A 26,319-nucleotide genomic window follows, 5' to 3' on the forward strand; every position below is an offset into this window, starting at 1 on the left:
AGACAAGGGAGATCTTTCCTCTCCCAAATTTATAGTTTTATAATTGAGTATGTCAATTAAGATCTAACCAAGATTTAGCAGGCAGTAGCTGAGGGTAATTACTGCAAAGTCATTGAGGTAAAGATATGTGCCTTATTTTTCTAGCAGCTGAATTAATTTTATCTAGCCGTTTTGTACAGCACCCATCTTCTTTATGCCACTTTGCAAGATACCAGACTTTACATTAGCAGGCCAGAGGATGGTACTTTCACATCATGGAAAATTTTATCACATGTGTTGTCAAAAATACGTCCCTTTTATTTGCCTATGGGAAATCTGAATGCATTTCCCTTTTTGCACTCTCATGACATTATTTATGGTACCACACTTCCAAATAAAAGATACTAGAAGTTACTAGATGGACACTGAAGTCTGGCATGGTGTCAGACACAAGCCATATTATAGCACATCTCATTGTGTTTTTTTAGACTTGTGGATCGTGGCCAAATTACAGCAAGTTTTCACCAAAAAAAAAGTGGATGATGTCACTTAGCCTCCACACCAACTAAGTATTGAGGTCTCACTGAAGGCTCTAAAAAGAGCTCTGTTGATGGGAGACTCCCATTAAAACTATGAGAATTATTAATGACATAAGACTAATACTCACTGCTGCTTCTCCATGACACAGACACTCACCTAAATTTACCTAAAAGTGACAGAAATTAAATTTGAAGGAACACATTACCATTAGCAAAAAGGATTAGGTCTGCCAGCTTTCCCCAATAACTCACTCACCAGCACAGGAAAGATCCTCATCTGTCTCCAAATATGAGGCAGAACATGGGTTTATTTTTGCTGTTGAGAGCAGTAAGATTGTATTAGCTGTACAACAGCCCAGTATTATCACACAGCAAGGCAGCGTGAAATATAGCAGAAGTACAGGGGCTGAAAGAAGGAAATCAATGGGTATTTAAAACACCATTTAGTTGATTTACCTATGGCATGAAGCACTGTCGTTTAAAAATCTCTCATGGAGATGTCTCTTCTCCAAATAAATGCCTGTACTGAGGAGATTATTTACTAAAAGGCTTTTAAATGCTGCCATTAAAAGCAACACATTAAAATCAATTAAAAGGTTTTATAAAAACACCAATCTTCTTTTCATTTCCTATGCTCTTGCCAGCATCATGTTACCCTTTCATACTCCTGCTAAAGCCAACAAGGTGCTTTTTCCCAATTCAAATGGCACAAAAGGAACCACATTCTAGCTATTACAACAAAACCTTGTTCTAGGCACCACTCAGTTGATCCCAGATGGGAGGGGTGTGTGTCTGGAGGCATATTTGTTTAACTTTAGGGCTCTCCTGCATAACACAAGTTTACCTTGTGTATGTGCTGGGGAGGAGGTAGACTGACTCTCATCAAGTAGAATTTGTCAAAGATTTTTTATTGCCCCCAAAAGACAAGAGCAACCTCTTAATTTAGGAGTGGAATACATCCCATCTAACTTAAGCCATAAAAAAAAAAAAGGCTTCTCAGGTCACTTCTCACTCTTCCACAAAGAAGAGGGGAAGGCACATGTGTTTATTAAAAATACACCTAAACTCAGAGCTCAGAGTACATAAATTTAAAACAAAAAAAAAATCACACTGGCAATTTATCAATGAAAATTATTCAGCTGTCAGCACTTCCCAGCTTACAGGAATAACTCATGTTCCTGATTGTGACAAGTCTCCTTCAGGTAGCTGAGTTTGCTTAGGTGAAAAACACAACATTTGCATCAAGAAGAAAGGATGGTAAAACTTATGGCTGCACCACAACTGGCATCTTGAGATAGGAAAAAAAAAAAAAAGGACCTTCCTTTATGCTTACTTCTTCACCATTTTTTGCTTTGGCGGACCTTTGGGGAACTAAAGTGTTCCTCCTCTATTCCAGCATGAAGATGTATACTCTACACAGCAGTTCTGTGTCTACAACAACAGAAATATGTCTACAAGGAACACTTCCCAAGCCTCCTCTATCCATCAGCACCATGAGGCTGAAGGTCAAAGCATCACGGATTCAAGCCCTACAACAGTGGGGAGGAAAAAAGAAAGAACAAAAAGGGAAGGAAAAAAAAAAATGCAAGCTCTGCATTATTTTTTCTGCTTTGCACATGAAAAAGAAGCAGTCAGAGGAGGCTCAAAGGAATAAAATTTAAAATTCCATTTAAATCTCAAACTAACTTAAGAGTTCCACTTGCAAATCTCAGAAAATTGTCATGTGTTGAGAGTTGGTGTGGTAATTTGAAAGACATGCAATTCTCCATTCATAGCCAAGCAGATGGATTATGTGCTTTGGAAGAAAAATTCCACTCATTCACAGCCTTGGAGCACAACTGGGGCTTCCATAAGAAATAATAATTAGAGTGGGGAAAGTGAGACCTCAAGACAGCGCTCCTCTGCTAATTTGGTCAAATTTCACCCCTTTGTTCTAGATGCAGTATTTGCTCTCAGGCTGGTAGGCAAAGAAACACGTACCTCACACTCCTTTCATTTATTGTTTGGTTACTAGGACATTGCCATTGTTTCACATCTTTGTTTGTGGGTAAAAATAAATAAATAAATAAAAATTAAAAAACCACACGACTACTTTTTGTCTGGCAGGTTGTTGGGGTCTTTTTAATCTTTCAAAGCAGCCACAAAACGCTGTTCCACTACCTCATGCAGCAGGTCTCTGCTAGGTTTCTGCCTCCCAATGCTCATAACTCTATGGAAAAGTCCTCAAGGGCCCCCGAGTTCACGCAGTGCTTTGTGAGGATACATTGCTTCAACACAAGAGACTGAAAACCCCAAAGCGAGCCCGAAGAGGCAACTTCCCAGTGGCTCAGACTCGGCGGCAGAGGGCCGGGGCGGCGGAGGCCTGGATGCACTCGCACAAAGGCATCACCGTGCTTTCAGGCGGGCTTTTCTCAATGGACCCAGCGGATTCCAGGCGCCCTTCCCCGCGTTGCCTAGCGGAGGGGAGGCTCATTGAGGCTTTCTTTCAGCGCGCTTCAGGTGCCACAAAGGAGGGGACCGCGCCGCCCTCAGCGCCGCTCTGCTCCCCAGCACCTTCCCCCAGCAGGCAAGGCCAGCCCGATGTGGGATGACACCCCGCTCCTCATCACTGCTCCAGGGTTAGGGGGACAACCAGAGTCCGCAGCTCAGGGTCTTGCACCTGCCTGGCCACAGGGTGACAAACTGTACTCCTGTGCCAAGGGAAACAGTGAACAGCATGCCACAGTCACATTTAGACCTGATGCTTCTTATACAGATCCTTCATGCCTCTCTTTAATAACCCTAAAATGTCAGTTTTGACAAAGAGCTATCGATATCAGAGCTACAAAGGATGTTTTATATCATCTGTACCTCTCTCTTCCTCCCATCAGCAGAGAATTATTTCTTCCAAATGGGTTTGGGAGGGCTTTCTATGATTTAGTTTGGATACCTCTTCTGAAAGATTAGTCCACACACACATAGACACCTCCATCGAATCCTGCTTTCTACTACCTAGTTTTTGCCTCTATCCTACTAGTTCTAATTATGCCTTTTTTGAGATGCTCCAAAAGCCTTCTACTACAGCACAGAAAGAAGTAAGACTTTCAGATTTTATCCCTTAAAAATAAAAATAAGTAGTACATGAGGTTGGTTAGTACGTGTTCTTTCGCCTCCTTCAGTGTCCCTACCAGAAAATAAATATAACCTTTTTTTCCTAAGAGCACACAGAGCTTCACAGGGCTTCACAGAAAAAGATGATATCACAAGAACTTCTAGTGAAGGGAGCAAGGAAAAAAGTTAATTAAAAACTAAGGAGCTTGGGGGGGCTAAATCAATCTTTGACATACTGGAGGGTACAAATCTCTTTCAGTGCATTTTGGGGCTAATTTTTATTCTAGAACATCCACCAAAATTCAACTCAAAATACAGAGAAGTAATATTTTATTTAGGAAGCTAATAAATCGTGTGTTAAACTTATTACTATAGCACATAGTGAACAGGCAAATTTTGTAGTGAAGCTAGTTTTTGTGAGTACACCACCTCACACAGAAACCAAGACACTTGGGAATTGTATTCTTATTTCTTTACCTTCTTCAGATACCAGATAAGATCAAAGTATTGATTTTTCCAAGATCTGTAGGGCCAAACACTGGAAGTTTCACTACAAAACACATGTTTTTGCTAACATGCTCCATAGTGATCTTTATTTTCTACATGCTGGAGACAACCTTTATCAAATATTTAAAACTAAAACTTCAGGGTCATTAACTGCAGTTAACATGAATTTGCCAACTCTTGTCTCCTTGTTCAAACAACACTCTGCACAAAATTGCTGTAACCTGAAATCTGAATCCCAATCTAGTTTATCTGGGTTGATGAATACACGTATTAGTCTATCATATCACAGCCAGACCACTGCATTTGTAGATGGCTATTTCCCTCAGACAAGGGAGAAAACTGTGTTCCATCTCTGAAGCAGTAAAGATAACAATGCCTCAGAGATGTGGAGCTGAGGCATGGAACAGAGGTTTCCAGAAGTTAAGGAGGATGTGGATGTGTTGCCAAGTAGGCAAAAAAATGCTCTAGCAGACACATCTGGAACTGAGGCTGAACAAAAACCTTCTGTCCAGGTTTGTTTTACTGTTACTGGGTCAAGTTTAAAATGTAAAAGCTCTAGAAGTACTGTGTTAATAGAACACTCTCCATTTTACTTCTGTTGAGAGGGTACCTTCTACTTAAAACCACAGAGGTCATTCTTATTGTGGCAAGCAATTCCAGTGGTAAGAAAACTGCAGGAAGGCAGTGAAGCTGTCAGCAGACTGGCTTTTCCCATTTTTAGGGTTGAACCACATGCATTTATGTGGTCAGTTAAAGCAATGAATATTTCAGATGAAATCCTAGAATACCTACTCAGCTGAGCCCACTACTAATTTAAAAAGTCATAACAGTCAAGGGGTAATTGTATATAATCAGGCCATGCAAGCAAACAAGGAGGCAGCTTATTTACAGAGACTATTCTGTTGGCAAGAAAGAAAGCATTACCAAAATTAAACTGATAGAGAACTTGATGCCAGTATTATACATAATTCAACAGCATTCCAATTACATTGCCCTTTCATGTTTTCCTGAGCTTGCAGTGAGAGATAGAAGAAGAGACTTTTCCATATCTGTGCCATGGCCTTTCTAGCCTCTTGCTCTCTTTGCCAGCCAGTATTTACAATACAAATTAGAAGCATCTATAAATATATTTCCTGCTTTTTTATTAAATAGCCCCAGTCTCCTGATGAAGAGCTAGTGTTTGCATCCAAGGGGGAAAACCAGAAGCTAATCTGGAAAATGCCTTGCTCAAAAGGCAGGGACTGCATGTCAGAACATGGGTTAAAACTAAAGCTTTTTTTCTTTGTTCATACTACTGCGTTGTAATTATCGCATTACAGCATTAATCTTTCCAGCCACAAATAGCTGATTTTATGTATACCCTTGCTATGTTAAAACTGCTCTTCCACAAGAGGAGGTTCTGTGCCTCACCCGATTTTCTCTGCAGCTGGAAGATCTGTAGCCCTGAGCAGAAAAATCCAGAACAGGAGTGCAAAACCCTGCAGGTGAGTGAGGCTGCTGCCACGAAGACATCATTTGCAATCCAATGGCTGCCACATCAGAGAATTTCAATTGCAAAAAAAAAATAAAATCTTAATGTAAATTTGCTTTTATTTTTAATTAGACACGTTGCTTTTATAGGACATTCTAAACAGATTAAAGCCATGGGAAAACAGACCCAGCTCACTTCTGCCTTTCAGAGCCCCTTCAAGCCTACACATTTAAGTAGGGTCAAACAGCTCCATGAGAGCCCAAAGAAGTTGGGGGAGAGGACAGAGGCTCCTCCCAGCAGGCACCTAAAGCCACTGTGCTATTTCTGTCTCAGAACCCTGAAGTACTTTCCCCGAGAGACCTGAACATCTGACCCTTGCCTAAGAATATCTTCCTCTGTGAGAAGGGCAAGAAAAAGAGGCAGCCAGGCTGGGGAGAAGAAAGAAGGGGAAGCTGCAGGTGAAGGGAACAGCAGCCACACAGGGAGCAGGGGAAAAGGGACAACTAACTAGTGTTTCACAAAAGACAAAGAATTAAAAGGACAAAGATAAAATTGTTTCCCAGGGCAGATGAAGCTGGCACAATGCTGCAGGGCTCTGTGCTAAAATCACCCTGCAGGAGCAGAGCAGGGCCATGGCTGGCAGCAGTGACACAAGTGGCAGCAGCAGCTCCTGCCATGCACCACGGTGGCTCCTGCCAGATGTCTGGTGGCCTTAAAGTGTAGAGAACGCAGGGGTTTTAGTAGTGAGAACTCAGGGGGTATCAAACAAGAGCAAGTTTCTTCTTGCACTGCCAGCAGAGGTAAAGAAGTTGCTATCTGTCATTCTGTTGGGCTTCAAGGTCCTGCAGCTGCAGAGCCCTCTCAGCTTTCTGCCAGCAGGCTATCTCCTCCCAGCCTCCAGGTACAGTCCCACTGGGACCTGGGGGAACGTCACCCAAGAAAAGCCCCAAAAACCTGGCCCACCATTTCCACAAAGGGGAGTCCTGGCACTGCAGGGGATGCAGAAGGAGGAAAAGAAGTTTCAGGACTTCTGTAAGGATACACAGTGATGGCTGAATAGGATGCACTGCACAGCAGCAGGGCCTGTGTAATCACAGTGATGTATTCAAGGCAAGCACTGCTCACATGTGCAGGGCTGATTGCAAGGACCCCATTGTACTATTACATCGCATTAAAGGGAGAAAAACCCAAACAAACACATTGTATTGGAAAAAAATTAAAAGATACTGGCTTGAACAGAGTTTCATGGGAAAAATGGAGCAAGAGGCTAATAGTTTGATAGTCCTGGCAGCAGCATGGGTGTGGGCTTACACAAGTCCAGGTCTTTGGATCACAATCATCACAATGTAGAGCCACTACACGTATGACAGGAACTGAAACCTTTTCTGTCTCATATTCAACCAATTCCAGATGCCAAGATGGGGTTCTGACTGTCAATGGCAAGGCAAGGCCAGAGGATGTTATTTTCCTCTCTGAATAGTACCTCCAGGGCTATTAGTAAGTTGAACAGGTACTACCTCAAAAACACCACCTGTCTTGGGGCCTTTCACTGACCAGAAAGAATGCAGACTTGAGAAAGGGCTTTCCATCATGAAAAGGAAGGAAGGGAGTGTACTGCTATTTAACTGGTTCTTGTTCTTCCACACAGGAAAGCTGATCCTGGAGGATACAAACTGAATAAACAAGACCTTAGCCTGCAGGCCTTGAGCAGCAATCCTGCACACTTCCAGTTTAAAACTCTTTGATAAGGGAAAGAAGTAATGGGTGCAGAGCCATAGACTGGGGGTTGGGTCCATTTTGATTGCTTCTCCTGTAGCTGCTCCAGCTTGACCAGTTCTGAAAGATCATATATATTTCCCATACACAAGATGGAACACAATTACTTCTTCAGCCACAGCTTAATTATCAACAGTAGTACCTGATACTCCTCAAGTACTGAAATTACAAATGAAAAGCAAGCCAATATTATACACTTGTGATGGCAGAGGACACATTCATGTCTCTGTGACCAGTGGGACAATCAGTCCCCCAAAACTAGGATACATAGCATGCACTGAGTGCACAGCTATTAATATTTCTGATAATCAAAGTTACCTAATCTATTTTAGCACATTTCACTCTGATGTGACATACCAAACAATGCCAACATCTTGCCCACTGTCTCCAGTAAGAACAATTTTAAGTTTCCTCAGACATATGTTGTGTATACTAATGTGTTTGTATCAAGGTGACATTCATTAAAAAAAGAGAGACTGTGCTGAATCACACCTCCCTTTCGTTTAAGGTTAAGAGAGAATATTGTGCATTTGATAACTTATCCCTTTAAACTTGTTTCCCTTCATGGGGTTTGGTTTTGGTGTTTATTTTCTTCCCTGAGAAGCAATATTAAAGGTAACAGAGACTTTAGTGCCTTCAAGGAAGAAAACAACTTCTCAAACTTCTGGACATATTTTTCCAACCATTCTAATAATGTACTGAGGGAGTTAGGACTGCCTTTCCAAAGAACAGGGCTTTAACCTACAGGAAGACTTTTAAGAATATTTGCATTCACTGCTGTTCAGGTTTCTGGACTAGTGACATGGGAAACGTCTATTTCTCTCCCCTTACCTTGGCAAACAGGCAAATACAGAGTATGCTCTTGCTGTATGTTGAGATACCACAGTAATTCCCTGTTGCTCTTTTTAAGGTGCAAAGAAAAGCCAAAGACATACACATTAATTGCCTAGTGCAAACCTTCCAATACAAACAAACACACACACAAAAAAAAAAATGCATGCACACCTCCTGAAGACTATACTACTTACATTTCCCAGGCACGCGCAATCTGCTGGTCACATGAAGACTACACGCACAGAGCTGGAAGGCACCACATCCCTGTCTATTTTACAGCATTCTTCAGAAAAAAATGCATGTCTTATCATGCTCAGGAAAGTGAAAGCCAGTCTAAAAGCATATACCAAGTTACTCTGGCTTTTTCTACAAATAGGAAGCAGAAAACCTCTCCATCCCATTTTTATGGAGTAAAAGCAAATAAAGGTGCCTAAGGAGCAGCTTTAACTAGTCTTTCAGGCAATTTACAGGGATCTGTAGTCGGCACCAGCCCTTAAAAGACGCGATTAATTGTCATAGCAACCAGGGCATGGAACCACACGCACTTGGGCTGGGATACAGGGACAGCAGTGTGCCCTCTTACCCACACACGCATCTCAAAAGGGTAACGGGCTCCTCGAGGGGCTGCATTGTCTGGGCACAGTTAATCCTCTATAATACACCCTCTTAACCAGGCATGGGGGACTCTCCCCTTACTCCCCCTTCCTTTACAGAAAATATTGAAACCATAGTGCTGCTGTGGCTGTGGAGGGAGGCTGCATGTCGGCGGCAGAAAGGAGAGTTGGACAGGCAAAGGAAACAAAACTGGGGATTATCAAGTACTTTGAGGTCCAGCTAGGAATTCATCTTAAGAACAGACATACCACTTTTTCCTGCATTGATGATGTATTTTCTTTACTCATACCATAAGTCTTTTGTCTTCTTTCCCTCTTTCAGGACATCACCATCACCGAGTTTGTAAAAACAGCCAATGTGGTTGTACCACAGCACACCTGCAAGCTAGTTTATTGTCTATCTCTGCCTGCCTAAGATCAGAGCCATGGCCATCAGGAGACACCAAAACAGCAAGAAGCAGGTCCTTCCCTACATGATAATTTATTTTTATGACACAGAAGCATACTTGAACACAGACAGACAAAGTGAGTTTTTGTTGTGTTGCATTTCTCTACTCCCAAGAAATGGGATTCAAACACTGGCAGAATTTACCTGAAAGCTTCTTCCCTAGCTTCCTGCACACTCATTTTGGTATCAAAACACAAATCACTGTATAATGTGCTATAGCAAGGTTGCTGGGTTTGGTGGTATTTCTTTGTGTGGTTTTGCTTTTTGGAGATTTGGGGGTTTTTTTCCTGGGAGTGAAAAGGGTGAAGTGTTGTTATTTTGTTTTCTTTAAAAATCAACAGAGCCTGTATTCCTACTAATAGACATCTTCCCAGTCTGAAGATGATCTCTCCCTTTTCCTCCTTACCTGTGGTTTTGGTGCTCTCAATACAAAAAAAGCTGTGCTTCCTACAGGAGAGAAGAAGTTGTTGTGAACTGATACATTGGAACTGTGCAGCACCTCTATACAACAGTACTGCAAGTGAAAATACAACAGCTAGGAGGATACAGGATCAATTTGGGAAGCAGGACTAACAGAGAAATGCTTCCAGAAAGCAATCTATGTCAGTACAATCTCCTGACCATTCCTAAGGTGGCCAGATTGGTGGGTATTTTGCTCTTAAAGAATTATTTTGGTAACTGAAGTTACAGGATTGCAGATCAGAGGCACAGTTTTGGGAAAGCTTGTGCATGGCTGCTGGCTCCAGAAAGAAAGAGGTCAGGAAATGGCAATAAGCCTCCAAGATCACATCAGCCAGATAAAAACAGCAATTCACACTGGACTATAGGAGAATACTATAGTACATCACATGCTGTCATGGAAAGGGAGATAATCCAGTTCACTGGCCACCAATTTTGGCCACCGCTGATTGGGCTATTTTTCTAGTCAGCCACTGCAAAGAAGTTACTGCACACCTTGGCAGGGAGGCAGAAGTGAGTCACAAAGCACACAGGAGCACTGCTGCACACCAGATATAATGATTTTAGACCTGCTGAACATGCGCCTGCTCTTTTATTTACTGTGGAAAAGAATCTGTTTCATGGATAAGGCTCCCCTTCCATTTTCTATCAACAGGGAAACACAGAGTATGCTTACACTAAGGTTTTCACAAATGCCTATCGTCACTGAACTCAGGCTTGCCTAAACTAAATAAATTTAACTTGTAACAAAAAAGACTACTGTCAATTTAGGCCTGCATCACACCTCCAAGAAGAAGTACTTACAGGTGTAACAGCACACATTTTTCCACCACCCCCACTCACAATCACACTACCTGGTATCTGGCAACTTTCTTTTCCCTCTCTGCATATACTCACACTTCTTCCCCCCTACCTGAGTGAGGAATTGGCTACAGCTGATTGTTTACCAGCTGTCAATAGCCAACAGGTCTCACATGTGTTCATTTCAACAGGAACATCATACTAAGGTTTGGAACAAGAAGACAGGAGGAAGCTAAGGACTTTGGCAGTAAGTAGTCAGGTCAGGCATGGTATTACAATACAGATGAGCCAAATAAAAAGCTTGAGACCATAGAAAGATATACTTTGCCTTCCTTCTTTCCAGTTTCTTTTACCTCCCATCTCTGTTTTCCTCACCTCCTCTGCCTTTACTTCTCTCTGCTCCTTGCTCACAGCCTCCTTCCTTTCATCATCAGTCCAGGCACTAGTTTAATCAAAAGTTAGCTAAAAACCCATCTACGACAGAGGCTTTTTTCAGCTGGGTTAATGATCTGTGATTTTAGTTATCTGCCTGTGATGGAAACCAAACCTGGCTTAGCAGAAGTAGAAGGAGTAATTTGGCCAGGAGCAGGGAAGAGACAGAAGTGCAACCTCCTTTTGGCAGTTCATGATATTCTGTTAAGAACAAATTCATTTCTCAGCCTTAGCTCATGTTCATCTTACCCAGCTCTGTAAAATGACTGAGAAGTTGAATCTTCACATGAGGTAACTTGTGATCTTCTCTTAATTATTTCTAGGTATCAATGAAGGAATGATGGATTTGGAAATGGTTTCTTCCCTCCACCACTGCTTCTATATTTTTTTAATCAGTCTCCTATTAAACCAAATCAATATGTATGCATGTGCATTATTCATATAATGCACATATTCACATTGTAAGTATCTCAAATAATAGTCAAGATGCAAATCTCAGAAATTATTACAAGCTAGTCTCTAGCACATTCTTAGCTCTGTCCCTTTTGTTAGCAGAGTTTCACACACAACGTGATGAGCTTCAGCCAGCATCAGCTTTTCACCAAATGATTGCTCTGTGCTGCCATGCATGTCTCCAATGAAATCAGTGTAACTTGTCTTTGGAGGCAGGAAAAAGGGTTAGCTCACTAGCACACTTTCTAAGCTCTGTGATGTCACCTTTTCTATCTGGGTAACATGGCTTGTGGGACCATCTCTAGTGTCAGGAGAATTTCAACTGCCCCAGACTCCACTATGTACCAGCCTCAGAGTCCATGTGTGTGGAGCCACATGATAAAGTACACTGGAGATAAGATCCATCTGGAAACACAAACCAACAATGGCAGTAACTTTTCCCCATTTTTATCCCATTTTTATCCATCTGAATCAAACCACCAACCTGTTTTTCAATGGTACCTTGCAAACAGTTCCATCAGAAAAACAAAGGGAGAAGAAGCTGGGCAGGGTCAAGAATAAGAACAAGAAGGTAGAGTGGAGCAAGGAGGTCTTCTGCCATTCATGAAGTGCCTCATTCTGCAGCCCCAAATTCACCTGACTCTGCTTTCAGTCCCAGGCCACTTCAGGTGCTCTTGGGAAACCTCTTATATTTTGAGAGAATGTACCTGAGGAAAGTTAGATGCTTTGGAAAAGCTATCTGTTCCTCATCTCCCAATGCCTTCATGTATTGCACACATTAATCATTCTGTTCCTTGGCAAAGTTTGCCCATAAAGTTTCAGAGAAGCATTAGAGTAACTGTAAACCAGATGTTTCTGAGTACTAGGCTCTGTTTTATAGCACTATGTAGCATTTCACAAGCATTAACTAATCAACAACTCTTCCAGGTAGTTAAGTTTAATTGTCCCCATTTTACAGGTGCTGAACCAGACCCAGCGAGGTTGAGAGATTCACCCAGGGCCAAAAAAACCCAATTGGTGTCTAATTCTGGACTGTAAATCAGAAACTACTATATGTAACTTCTCTCCAAGACCTTTAAAACACAGTATTTCCCCTCATCTGCTGCTGCAATACAGCTTCTCCTGAAAACAAAACAGGCAAAAGCCTACCCCTCCCTGTCCTGCACTGCACACATTGGTAAAGCTGCATTTTGTCCATCAGCTGTCCTGTAACTTTTAGTCTTGCCCAGTCAGGATGACACAAATTGCCCTGCTTTGGCTTTGGTCCCAAACCCCACAGCTGGGTCAGGCAGACAGTATTCACGGGGCAACTCACCACTTTTCTGACTCTGATGCCTACTTCTGCATCATACTTATATATGATATTTTGGGGGGGTGGTTTTTTTCCCATTTATCACCTGGTTGATCCTTTTGTGCATGCTGTATTTCGTCTATCAGGCCTGAGGTTTTAATGCCCAGTAACTGCAGCGGTGCACAAGCGGCAGCTACAGCAGCAACAGTTAAATACAAGCCAAAAACTGGTCAGATAAGAAGCATACTCAGTGAATATAGCAACTTTTACTGGAAAATAAGAAAGAAAGACTGTCCAGAGGAGAGTGAATTGTACAGAGTTTCACCTTACAGACCACTGGATGAAACGTTATCTCTGTGCATATGCAGCTGCTGGAGATTTCTCTCCACATAAATTTCTCCACATAAATGTCTGGTGAGCTGCTTAGAATTGCGTTTAAAGGCTGGGCTGAGACCAAACAGTCTCTGCAATTCTCTTCCTGAGAGTTACAGAATATTTCTGGTCTGCCCAGAAGAAGGAAGGACATTATCCCAAAACACCACTGGAGCTGTGATGGGAATAGAAATGTCAGTGTTAGGACTGTCTGAAGACTTGTCTCTCCCTGCCATCAATGCTGACTACCAGTCTTGAATTGCAGCAGAGGCAGAAGTGATCAAACAGCTTTCTAACGCCATATTTCTTCTGGACCCCACTTCTTTTACTTCCCACCATGAGCTTTCAACAGCTCAAGCTCTGGAAGCAAGTGAATGAGCTGCACATCAGTTGCCCATTTCAGCTGGTCTTTGCAACTGCTCCTCAGCCAAACACTGCTGCTTCTGAAAGATAAATGCACGCATGGCCGCTGCTCAAAGGAAAACATGCAAATACAGCACATTTGGCAGGCAACTTAGGAGAAGTTACATTTGTACCTTTGTTCCCTCTCCCACTTTGGGCCTGCCACACAGAACAGCAGCCAAAATGCATCTCAAAGATTAGGTCTGGTCTCAGAGCCCTAGTTTTGCACACCTAAGTTACTGCTAGACCCAATGATTGGATCATGACTCATTTGAAGCTTGATACTTGGCATTTTGTCCAAACAAGTGCCCAGATAAATGGAAAAAATAATCATTAAAGGACAAAGAAAAAAGACAAATTTAAAATTGTTGGAGTGCATTCTTTCACAATAAATGGCAGCTAAATGCTCTTGAGTGTAACAGTGTTCTGGATGTTAGTAAGAACATTCATAAATGAGGAAAGAAATTGGTATTGATTCTGTGGGCTCATATCTCAATACATCTATAGGTTGTAATGTAGGGATAAATCTAATAAATTAATCTAGCTGAGTAATAATAAGTTCCATTAACACAGTAATGCATACCAAATCAATATTTATGGACAATTTCAGACATCAAATTTAACAGAAATTCTTCTACAAGTTAGAATGAGCTAGAATTTATTTATTTATAATGGGAAGTTGATTTTAGGTAACTAAAAGATATCACATGCTTACACACAGTTACAGACAGAATTTTTCAAGTGAATAACAAGGGAATTACTTGGTTCTTAAACTCAAGAAACCTCTCTAGAGCAGGACCAGCTCAGAACCGCAGAGATTTTGCTTGGTTAACACAAATCCAATGTAACTATTTCATTTCTGGTAACCCTTCAACCATTATCATGGCACTGCATGTTACCTTGACCACTCTGCCTCAGTCCTTGAGGGCATTTCTGCTATTGCACAGTTGTTGTGCTATCACCATTATGTTTAAATGATAGAACACATGGAATTTTCCTTTTCAGTGCCTGTAAGAGGTGCCTTCATACATGCATGATAACCATCACATCACCTTGCCCCTGTTCTTCTAGATTAAATCCTCCAAATGTTCTGGAATCTACTGAATGTCATTGAAGACATGATTCCCCCACCACAGAATGGACCCAAAAAGAAACTCCTTAAGTACACTGCCAAAAATTGCTGGTGAGCACGAGCAAAAAGCAGCTTTGGCAGAAGAATGTGAGGAGGCAGCAATGGAACAAGGTCTCCAGGGCTACCCACAGGTGCTGTCTGCTCTGGGACAAGTTGGACAGCATCTCTGCAAATGCTGAAAGTCCTTTTACTACAGTGCCCCACTCAGCACATCAGGCACCTGACAGCAGAGGTCAGGTATCAAAATCTGACTGGAAGTTACCTGTGCATGTCTGGTAGGTTATGCAGGAAAAGTAGTGTCCTGGGGTGACTTTTTGTTGCTGAATTGTATCCCCATTCATCTGTTCAGCTCAGAAATAAGTTGTGTGCCTTTAAAACTAGATCCAAGAGTGAAGAGGGGGAAAAGGAAAAGCAATGGAGTTTTTTCATGGTGTTTTCAAAAACACAGAGATAAGAGCTTCAGCTTTCCTTCTCATAGACTGTATTGTCTGCAGCATGGACAGACAGCAGGAGAGAGCTCTCCTTTGCTTTTTAGTTAGGTTTTTTTAGCTAGCTCAGGCAGATAAGTTCCCTGGGCTGTAGCTTTTTCTTTTCCTGGAACTGTTCAAACCTGCTCTGGACCAAAAACCTGGAAAACACATCGGGAGCTCACACTAGTGTCCAGGGCCCAGGGCACTGCATTCCAGCACCTGAGGGACTCAGTGAGCTGAGAAACACCCACAAAGGATTCTCTCTGAACTATAGAAAGACTTTCTGAATTTGCCATCTCTTCAGAACAGCAAGAGGTTTTATTGTTTAATATTATTCATTTTTTATGCTTGTGAATACTTTACTTGTTAAATAAACAGTTTTCTCAACTTTTCTCCAGAACAAGTAGGGCTGCTGAATTTTGCCCTTTAGGGAACCTTCCCTTTGGAAATTCCCTTCCAAATTTGTCCCAAACCAGGACAAGGAGGCACTTCAGTTGATCATTACTTATATTTCTGTGATGGCTTTTTCCCCACTATATGGGATTAAGCTTGTAAAGTTTTTCTGCCTAAGGGTACTTAATCCTCATACCCAGCCTGATGAAAATTATATCTACAACATTAAAGTTTTACTTCTTTCAAGTATCAAATCCCATACCCATTAAAATATTTTCCAGCTCACTGCTCTACTCTACCTATCCTACTTGCTGTTTTCTGTCCCTTCTCACTTTCAACCTACCCTGGACATTCCCTACAGACCTCAATATACTGGCAGGAGGGAGTTAAAAAAAAACATATTCAAAAGCATTTCATGTCTGTAACAGCAGCAGAGAGAGAAAAAGAAAGCAGCAACAGGAAAGAAACCCTTAGTTTCTTTACAGCACTCAGCTTCAAGTAAGAAGAGATTTCAGAAGGCAAATGGCCCAGATTAGGCCCAGAAATACCAAGGTGTTTAAACTCCATAAAGTACCAGGATTTAAAATAATCACAAGGTAATTAATTTAATTTTTCAGCATTTGTCTCACCATCATAGGGCAAAAAAACCCCAAAAGATCCATGCAGAATAATATTGTACCCTGGGAAAGCCACAGAGGCATCTGGGTAGACAAAGACTGAAATCTTGGTAAAAATCAGAAAGCATCATAGAGGGTACAGCTTATGCCTTATCCCTCCTTGGAGCATTTGGCCCCTACCTTTCAGTGACTCACTTCAGGCCTCCTCTTGAAGAGTTAGACATCTACCTCCTCTCTTCAACAAAAAGGAGAGATTATTCCCCCATCTTCTACCTTGCACCACTCTAATTCAGCCCAGCCCAGCTCCCTCAAACTCCCCCTTCCCTGGAAAAGCTCTGAGATAGCCACCTCAAGGCTACATTAAGGACCAGAATTTTCGTTATTAGGCTGGAGAGATCTAGGAGTGGAGCTGCAGAGCTCTCTTCTGCCATGAAAAGTTGATAAAGAGGTATCAGGGCAGGAAAAAATTCTGGCATCTCCCTCCCACAATGTCAACGGTTTCTCCTCTATTTCGCTAAAGAGCGGGAAAGATTGACACCCCTCTTAACTCATATTCCATTTCTACCAAATGGAAAGCAGAAAAAGCCAACTCCCATCAAGAAACACTTGCCAGATGAGAAAACTAATGAGACTAAATGTGGCCCAGAAGACAGCACCATTTTAAAATCAGTGCAGCCGGATTACATACTTCTGGACATACACACATACAACAGCTCCTTTGACAAATGAATGCCAAAGAGGACTAAGTAAACTAATGGACATCAATAAAAATGTTTAAAATTTTGTTTTCATTCCATTATCAACTAATACTGGCTTACAGGTTGAAGTTAACACTAGAGCTATGGTCTTGTTACTGGACAGAAATTACTTCATTTATCTGTATTAGAGATGCAGCAATCTGTTTCAAGCATAGTGTGCTTTGGTAAATGAGAGCCCTGAAGCCTGAAATGCCTTGGAAGATGAGCTGAGGGGGTGGGGGGGAAGCATCTTCCAGTTGCAAACTTTTAATTTTCAAAGTTTCTCATGTTTTGCATCAAGATAAAACCATGCCCTTTTTGAGGTTCTTCATCCCAAGGGAACCTCACAGTACAAGTGCTCACAGCCGCCTTCAGGGATGCAGCAAAGCAGAGTTAATCATGGTCTCCTACATAAGCACTCCCATCATCAGATTACCATGAAGTCTTACTTGCTCTCCAACCAAAAAAATCTAGTCTGGACATAAGAAACTTTACTAAACACACAGTCTCAAGAAAGACCAACCCTTCTTGAGAAGGTTTTGACTCATCTACATTTTCTGTTAGGAAAAAAAGTTATAGCAAAAGAGAAAATTCATTATCCAGCTCCAAAGTTCCTACAGGTTGCCACAGGTCAGACCTATCTGAAGATGGAGTGTGACCTTTCATATTACATGGGGAATAGGCAGTGTAAGGAAGCAAAGGTGACCACTACACCAAAGGGAATCTGAAATTATGGACTGAAGTTACTGTATCAGCTATAAACAGAAGACTGGCTTAATAAGCATCCCTATTTTTTACTGTGGAGCCTGCATGGCATCATTTGTGGACAGACCTTTCTGGTGAGATCAAGGGTCACCCACAAGGCAAATTATTTGTCTATCCCCGTGTGCCATGGCACTTCCCAAAAAGCCAGCACACTCCCTGCAGATGTTGGGCGCAGTGTTGCTGTATGGGTGTGCTCATCCAGCACGGCCAGGCCGTGGGGATGCTCCCTCCTGCACTGAGGAAAAGGTGGTTCATGGGAGTCAAACCTGCTACCTCAATCGTTTGGTGTCTCCGAGAAAAATGACCGAGACTGAATATGTATTGAAGAAATGTTTTCTTAAATCACAAGAGAAACCAAGTCGGAGAAAGCTGAAAGACGAACTTCAAAACTTGAGGGGTTTTCAGTAAAAATCTCAGCTAGATGGATGACAGAGATAAATAAGCACAGACAGGTAGAGCAGGCAGCTCACAACATGAATCTCAGAACTACCAATACTTACACACTTTACAGTCATAGTAATTTATGAGTCCCCGTACAGCTGTTCTTGCAACAAGTGATTTCAGCTGAGTTTGAGCTCTGCTCACAAGCCTTTGAGCATGAGACTTCTGTTGTTGTTGGGCTTGGGGACTAATTTTTTGTAGTTTCTATTGTCAAGCTTCTTCAGCAACTTCTTTTTCCTAAGCTTTCCTGGTAATTAGCCCTAATCAGTATTCAAGTGCTAATCTGTAAGGCTATCTGCTGACTTAAAGGAAGGGAACACCTCACTAATAGCCCCAGTGTTTCCCTCTGCCTGCAGAAACAACCCCGATAAGGACAGAGACTCCAGCCATCTCCAAAGAGACAGAGCCACAAAGAGCCCTTCTGATCGCTGCTGGCATCTGGCCTTCCCCTCATTAGCACATTAAAGCTGCTCTGTCCATCCCATAAGAGCCACTCTGTCCATTCCTCCCGCTTTCTCTATGGAGCCATTTATGGTGCTGCTCCTTTGAAACCCCCCTAGTTCAAGAGGCACTAACCCCTTCCCAAAGCCCACAGCACAGCCAGTGTCAAAAATTCCCACTTACAGACAGGCACCCAGTAAGTAGCAGCACTTTGAATGTCTTAGGTAGACAGAAGACACCCACATATTCTACCCTCCTGAATTGCCCCTCCTAGGGAAATCTTTTCCCACTCAGTATGGGGGCTGTCGGGTTTGGATTACAGTGCACTTCGGATATCACATCACTTCAAACAATCCCTACTGCAGAACGGGACCAGCAAGGCTTGTATCTCCTAAAGTGCAAATTCCCAGGAGCAAAAACAAGGGAAGAGGGACAAAGCTTCCCATTCCTGGCTTCTAAACCTGCTAGGAAATGACACTCAGACACTTTGAAACCAAACTTGGACAGATTTCCAGGGCATGCTACATCAAAAACATGGAAGCTTTTTGTGCTTTAGCTGATCTTCGCTCCTAAATCAAAGCATTTTGGGTGTGCTATGGCATGCCAATACGTAAGTGTGCATTCACTGAAATAAGTTGTTTGGAGAAGAGGAAGAGCATCTTTTGCTCCCGTTATTTCCCTTATGCACCCTAATAATTGGGAACACAGCTAGTTTGCAGAAGTTGTTTGCTTACAAAATGGTGATTACAAGTTAACTAGTGAGAAAAGGAAAGAATGGACAATTTTTTCATCACTTCATTTCTTTATCCTCTGCCAGGATGCTTTCCTACAGGCAGATATGACCTTCCCACTTCCTCAACCAAAAAGAATAGTACTAACAGGCACAAGAAAGCCAACCTAGTTGCTTTATTTATGCTCTGATCTCATTTTCTTTGACTTACTTCAGAATGGTATAAATATTTTTACCTGAAAGCAGAACTGTGGCTATCTGAATTGAGCTCAGGCTCATTTTTCTACAGTCACTGTTATTCTGGATGGACTTTGAGGAGCTATTTGTACTTTTTAAAAATAAAAATCCCAAGGAAGCAAATTCTTTTGTTTTGAAGAAGAAAGCAGAGCAACTGAAGGTCATGAATACTCACTCTTTTTTTGGATTCATAAATTATATGTTTGATCCTTGACTTGCTTTTCATTAAGGAAAAATGCCATAAATTATTTGGTTTGTTTGCCTCTCTGATCAGTCAACTGAAAGATGTTTTTGCTTTGGGGCAATGAAACTTATCATCTCAATTTTGTTATTATTCAGCTCCAAGTTCTTTTTGGTACATAAAATCCCTATGTCTGATTTATTATGCAGGTGCATGTTATTAGGGAAAAAAAACACATTGGGTTATAGCATTCGATGCTTGCAGGGCCATTTAAACAGCTCCCATCCCTGAAGAGTTAGTAGCTTTGACACACAGGTCAAGTTCAAAGTTAGTCAGCTAGTGGGCCAAACTGTTCCTCAACTCCAGTATCAGGGAGGAATTGGGCCTGTAACACACTAAAAATCAAAAGTTTTACTCAGACTGAACCCAAACAGACAAGCTTTCTTTCAAAAAGAACCTAAATTGCTTTTCTTCAGATAATTTTGTTCAATACATCTCTACCTAATTTAATGAATTATACTTATTAGAAACATTTTTCTTTTCCTTATCCTAATACAGGAATTAGACCATGCAGTGGCTTTTACATAAGGCTGAAATTTACTTGGCAAAGTAAATAAGTGAGCAAAGAAGCAGAGAGAGTCACACTGCTCCATAGATAACTTTTGCAATTCACTAGTGCAGAGAACATAACTATAAAGCTATTTAAAAGATGAGATGGGACTGAATGGCTGAAATAGCTCTTATTCCATTTTCTGATTCAAGTTGAGTATGTCTCTAATATTCTGATATGATTTTTAGGAAAATTCTGAGAAATACAAAGTGCCATTCAGCAGCTGCCAGCAAGAAAAAGCCCATGAAGACAACCTCGAAACAGCAAGATAAGGCACAGCCAGACTTTATAACTCGTATTCCTTAAGGAAGGTCTAAATGATAGAAGTGGGTAAACCGAGAAAAATGCATGTGCCATCCAGCTGTCTAAAAAGTCCTTGTCAAGGAAAGCAATACAATAGAAGTGCCTTAGACATTTCTCTGGAGACCTGAGTTCATCAACACAGCTATGCAATATTTTGTTTCCAGGAATAATCTCATTTACTTAGCTGAAATAACTTTGCCATAGTACCTAAAGATATTAACTCCTTTTGCTTGCAGAAACTTCATTTTCCCTCCCTGTCCTGCTGCCCAGGGCTACAGAGATAATGCCCATGTATAAGCAGGTATCTTGCTTGTTGGCTTTCATTTAGAGACAATTTGCAATAATCCCCCAAAGAGATTAGTTGGCAACCTGCTCCCCCTGTGTTTCAGCAATGTTTGTTGTCTGTCCAGTTCCTCTCAAGGGGTGACAACCACAGTTCCCAACGTGAGATCAACCTGTAAATTAGTTCAAAAGGTTTCAGGGGCCACAGGAGAATCTGCCAGGTGGGTCTCTGCCCTTCAGATCACCCAAGGAGTGCAGGAAAGGGAGACAAGCTGCCTCTTGTGCTGGAATGCAGCCAGATGAAGCAAGCTGGGACCCTGAAATACGTAGGTGCTTGCTGGGGCGGAGGCACAGAGAACCACAGAACTCCAAACCACATCATTTATTTTCTATCTCCCCACTAGAGGTGGGAGTCGATGAGGAATAATTAAGTCACTGCTTATTAAGTGGTCCTCTACAAACAGACAGAGTTTGTGGAGTCCAGTTTTGGCTTCACAGAAATTTGGGGAAGCAAGTAACCAAGCAGTCAAGCAGCCATCATTATTCTTGCTCTTCCCTGCAGCATAGCAGGGCACAGTCAGTCAGGGACACCTGCTCAGCAAATGTCACTAGGAAGGTACCAGGCAGGGCCCTGCAGATGGGATTTATGGACCATGGATGTGAGTCACAGGTCCAGGAACATATCTGCAGCACAATATTTCCCCTTTGAGTTGCTACAGCAACTCAAAGCCATCCTCTCCCAACTCAGAACCATAGAATCATTAAGGTTGGAAAAGACCTCCAAGATCCTGGAGTCCAACCATTAACCCAGCACTAGCAGGTCCACCATTAAACCACATCCCTAAGCACCACAAGTACTTCAAGGATAACAGCAAGTTTAATCTTGTTGCAGCAGGTCCTGTTCGCGATCACTAACAGCCCAGAACTTACAGACAAACTATTCCAGTAAATCCCATAATTGTGCTGAGCATCTCCAGTCCTTCATAATTCCAACCATTCACTTTTGTGTTTTAATTACTTTCTGCTTTTTTGCTATGGATAACTTTTTTCAGAGTGCACTGTTTGCTGTGATCACTGAAATAGACTTTTACAGGCAACCAGCTCTGCTTTCAGTGTGTTCTCTCACAAATACCCTGCAGGGGTTGTTCCAGTGTTTCTCTCTTACCTTCAGATATACTGAGTGAACAGCGAGGAGAGGTTGGAAGGTGAAGTTAAAATAAGCTTCCATAGCTTGTAAAACAATTTTAATTTCTGAATTGCCATGGAAGGCAATTCAGGAATCAGCAAGTGCCTGGGTAACCAAACTGCTACAAAGAAAGTGAGAAAGAAACAATGATCAGTTTCTGCCAGTATCTATGTCCTTTCTTCTGATGTGTTGTTTCCTCCTTGACCACACCAGAGTCTGTCCCCTCCCTGGGCACAGACTTCTTAGCAGGACCTTTAGTGACAGGACAAGGGTTTTAAATTAAAATATTAGATATAAGGAAGAAATTTTTTATTATGAGGTTGGTGAAACTCTGAAAGAGACTGCCCAGAAATGTGGTAGATGCCTCATCCCTGGAAACAATCAGGGTCAGGTTGGATGTGGCTCTGAACAACCTAATCTAGATTAGATGTTCCTGCTGATGGCAGCAGGGGTTGGATTAGGTGACCTTTAAAGGTCCCTTCCAACCCAAACCATTCTGTGATTCCATCAGCCAAAAGCAGGTTTCTGGCAGCCCCAGTTGCTGTCAACCTTTTTATTTTGATGTCTGCCTGAAGACCCCCTGCTTTATGTAGCAGAAAACAGAAGCACAACGAACCAGTCAGGAGCCTTCCACTAATGGGTGTCAAGCAAATGCTGCACACAAAATATAGATAGCAGAGAGAAAGTGTTACCCTCTTCCAGGGGAAAAACAATTGGAAAAGCCAGTGTTTGGTTTGTTGGGGTCTCCTATTTCTTTCCGGATATGGCATACATATTTCTTTATTTCCCACATGTATTTTCAGGTTATTGTTTCCATAGAGAATGAAAATATAAACATTGTGTCAGAATCCATGTCACTGTATCAACAGAAATACTGATGAAAGCTGTGATGTTACATGGAAACATTAGTTCCCATGCAAAATTGAAAGAAACTTAAGGAAATCTAACTTTTGAAAAATTTCTGTTGATACAGAATGTGGGACTGGCTAAGAATTAAAACACTTCAGTAACATGTCTTCTCCTTCTCCATAAATCACATAAATTTGGAAAAAAAATTAGGGTTATTTCATGTTTGAGGAGGAGGTAAGAACACAATCATGAAAAAGTGACTGACTCCTGTTCCTTAGGCTGCTCTTCTGGGCGATGAGAGATCTCATTTCTAGGTTCAAGTTTATGAATCAGAACAGATTTGAACTTCGGTCACCAGAGCAAATTTCTACCCTTCCCCCCCCCTTAAAAAAAATTTTAAATTGATTTGACATTTTATCTACAGCTCAGTCATATACATGCATAAGCATGGTAACTGTTTAAACTGCATGAATGAATCCAACACCTCCATGAAGACTGTGGTCAATCTGATGACTCCCCAGAGGTCATTATTACCACCCTTGCACAGGAGAGCCTATTGCTTTTGTATATGATCTCTTCACCACGTCTTCATGTTTCTCCTGGTGGCCCTGGGAAAACATCTTTTCTCTAGTGTCTTGTTTCAGGACCGACACACACCTCAAGATGACCAAGCAGAAGGAGGGTGAGATCTTGCAAGCACAGGATGCCTAAGATGACACGGACTATCGGGTTGAGGAATTGAGCCAATCTTTCAATAGGGAGACTTGCAAAATGCATGTGGTATAAGGAAATGTGTAACTGAGTTGAAGCACCTCTTACTTGGTTCAACTTCTTTTCAACCTTTGTCATGCTCAAATAATAAAGATAAGTATTTCCTGTGTCACTGAAGGTTTGGGGAATTCTCCTGGAATGGTAACAATTAATTCCGTGTAATTGTTCTGAGAGCAAATAGCTTCACGTATTTTTAACAGTGTAACACTTGTAGGAATTGTAATTTTTTAATATTTAAAAGCTTCATCTTCAAACCTAATACACCCATTTAGAGTAGCTGGGCTCAGTAGCTCGTCCATGTTACACGAATCTGAAACTGACGCCGGGACAATGAGGCCAAGGCTGGTACGCACCATCCCATTGCTGCAACCGCTCTGTTTAGCACGTAAGAGTCATTAGGCAGAAGTGATGGCTCCAGCTGCCTTTTCAGACAGGAGCTCCTTCTGGAGAAGAGCAACCAGTTAGGCACTGGATGGACTCTTTTGTAGTAAAACCCTCTGCCCTAATCAAACGCAATGCAAAAGAAACAAGCGGCAGAGAGGGGAGCGTAAAGGATTAACTAAGATGGTTCTAGCGTTTTCTTGTGCCTTCGGTGAAACAATTTACTCCCGAGTACCCTGCAGTTTTCCCATCTTTGCACTGGCCGCTCTGAGCCACACGCAGGGGCGAGCCCAGCTGCCTCTCGCCGGCAGCCCCAGCGTGCTGCTCCGGGGGCACGGGAGCTGCTCGGGACCGGGCAGAGATCCCACACGACGCCACCCCGGAGCATCAGGCCGCGCCCGGCCGCTGCTGGCGGACCCCGGCCGGGAGCCCCGGGGATCGCCCCTTCCCCTCTCCCGCCGCTCCAACTTCCCCGGCGGCGCCTCCGCCACCGGCCGGGCTGCGGCAGCGGGGATGCCTGCTGCCTCCTCCCGCCGCCCCGCGCCTGTCCCTGACGGGCCAGGCAAGCGGGAGCCGGCGGGAGGCGCGGGGCTCCGCTGCGGAGCTGTGCCTGGGGACACGGCAGGTGCCACCGGCACCGGCACCGGCGCGGAGGGCGCGGGCTGGCGCTCACGCCGCCGCCTCGCAGGCAACAATGGGCCGGGGGAGGCTCCGCGCCGTCGCTCCCTGCCCGCCCGGGGCTTCTGTGGGGAAAGGCGCTGCCAGCCCAGCCCAGCCCGACCGAGCCGAGCCGAGCCAGACCGGGCCGGGTCGGGGCCCCTCCGACGGCGGCCCTCGGGACCTGCGCGCCCCAGGGCGAGCGGCACCGTGCCGTGTAGCCAGAGCCCCGCTCCATCCCCTGGCCTCACCTGTTCAGCACTTTCCTGATCCTCTGGCGCACGCTGGAGGAGGGCGCGGAGATGCCGCTCCTGCCGCCGCCACTGCCGCCCTCCGCCGGCAGGTTCTCGATGGTGGCCACGACATGGCTGGGCTGCGGCGGGTGGTGCGGCGGCGGCGGCGGCTGCGGCGGCGGGGGGTGGCGGTGGTGGCGGTGGCGCTCGGGGGAGAGCATCGCGGCGGGGCTGCGCCTCAGCGGAGAGCGGGGCGCATCCCGGCGGGAGGGCGGCGGGCGCTGCTGCCGCCGGCGCTGGCTCCCTCGGCTTCCGGGCAGCTCCAGACCCTCGCCCGCTCCTCCCTCACTGGGCTGCCATGCAGCGAGGGGCGGGATGCTGCCGCCGCCGCCAGCGAGTGCCGCTCACGGCCGACGAAGTGGCAGCAGTTTGGCGACCCTCCTCCTCCTCCTCCCACACCCCCCGCGCCCAGCCGGTGCCTCCCCCCGGCGGAGCCGCCGCCGCTGCGCCGCCCCGATCCCCTTTGTTCCCGCTCGCCACCGCCCCGCGCTCCCCCGACGCGCGGCTGCTGCCGCGGCACGGCCCGGCCCGNAGCGCGCCGGAGCCGCCGGGGCAGCGCGGCCGGGGCCGGTCCCGCGGGGCTCCCCAGGGCGCTGCCGGCGTCCAGCTGAGCTCCGCGCTGGGGGGAGAGGGGGAGACGTCGGCGGGGATCCGAACTTTGCCCCATTAAGTGCTCATCCGTTTTCTTCGGGGTGTTTAGTTGTCTTTTTGGGGGGATTGTTTCTTTGGGCTGGAGATGCTCAGGGCTGGGCGGCACGGCTCTTCATGCGCTGGCCGGTGCTGTGTGAACACCCGGGAGTTGCCGTGCACTTGTCTTCTGAAACGCGGCACGGCCGGTGTCGCCTTGAGCCAACTGGGAAAAGTGTAAAGAAAAAATCGCCTCTGAACAGCGCCCTGGCTCTTACACTGCCAGAGGCACGTAAGGGACTGAGGGAGGCATGGCAGTCGCTGTAAAGTTCAGAGCTCCATACATTTTTCATAGAGACAGTGCACTTGAAGTTCATGCCTGGGCGAGGCTTGTTGAAGTGTTGTGTTTGTCGCTTTCAAATACTGGGAGACTCCCCAAAGAGAAATGGAATGAACGTGGGTTCAATATTTCTTACTCTAAAGATAAAGATATTTCACTTCGAAAATTGAATTAGGCTCAGAGGAGGTGTCTTTTTAATCGATCAAGTCTCTCTGAAACATATTACATGATAATTTTGCTAAGTCCTTTAAGTGACATACATTTGAAATTTCACCTTTTCCATTCTGTTCCCCTCTACTTATTTTTGTTTATATTTCTGTTTGTGTGAACCTTACACAAAGCTGTGAAGATGAGATGAACATTCATGGTAAGCAGGGAAATGCGGCTGTAAAGCCATGCAGTGTTTCC

General features: G+C 43.9%; 1 protein-coding gene and 1 long non-coding RNA gene across 2 annotated transcripts in view; one reads left to right on the top strand and one right to left on the bottom strand.

Moving 5' to 3' along the window:
- SLC35F1 (solute carrier family 35 member F1) overlaps positions 1–25,411 on the bottom strand; it is a 226,757-nt gene extending 201,346 nt beyond the window's left edge. The window contains exon 1 of the mRNA XM_039731612.1: positions 24,903–25,411. Coding sequence (XP_039587546.1) covers positions 24,903–25,105 — 203 coding nt within the window. The 5' untranslated portion in view covers positions 25,106–25,411. The remainder of the gene's footprint in view (positions 1–24,902) is intronic.
- Positions 8,732–9,827, top strand: LOC120512853. Its single transcript, XR_005630144.1, has 3 exons — positions 8,732–8,800; positions 9,133–9,335; positions 9,712–9,827. It is a non-coding gene; the product is annotated as an uncharacterized LOC120512853 (long non-coding RNA).
- Positions 25,412–26,319: the final 908 nt, after the last annotated feature.

The sequence above is a fragment of the Passer montanus genome, unplaced genomic scaffold (assembly GCF_014805655.1).
Source record: "Passer montanus isolate IOZ18808 unplaced genomic scaffold, ASM1480565v1 scaffold79, whole genome shotgun sequence".
NCBI classification, from domain to species: domain Eukaryota; kingdom Metazoa; phylum Chordata; class Aves; order Passeriformes; family Passeridae; genus Passer; species Passer montanus.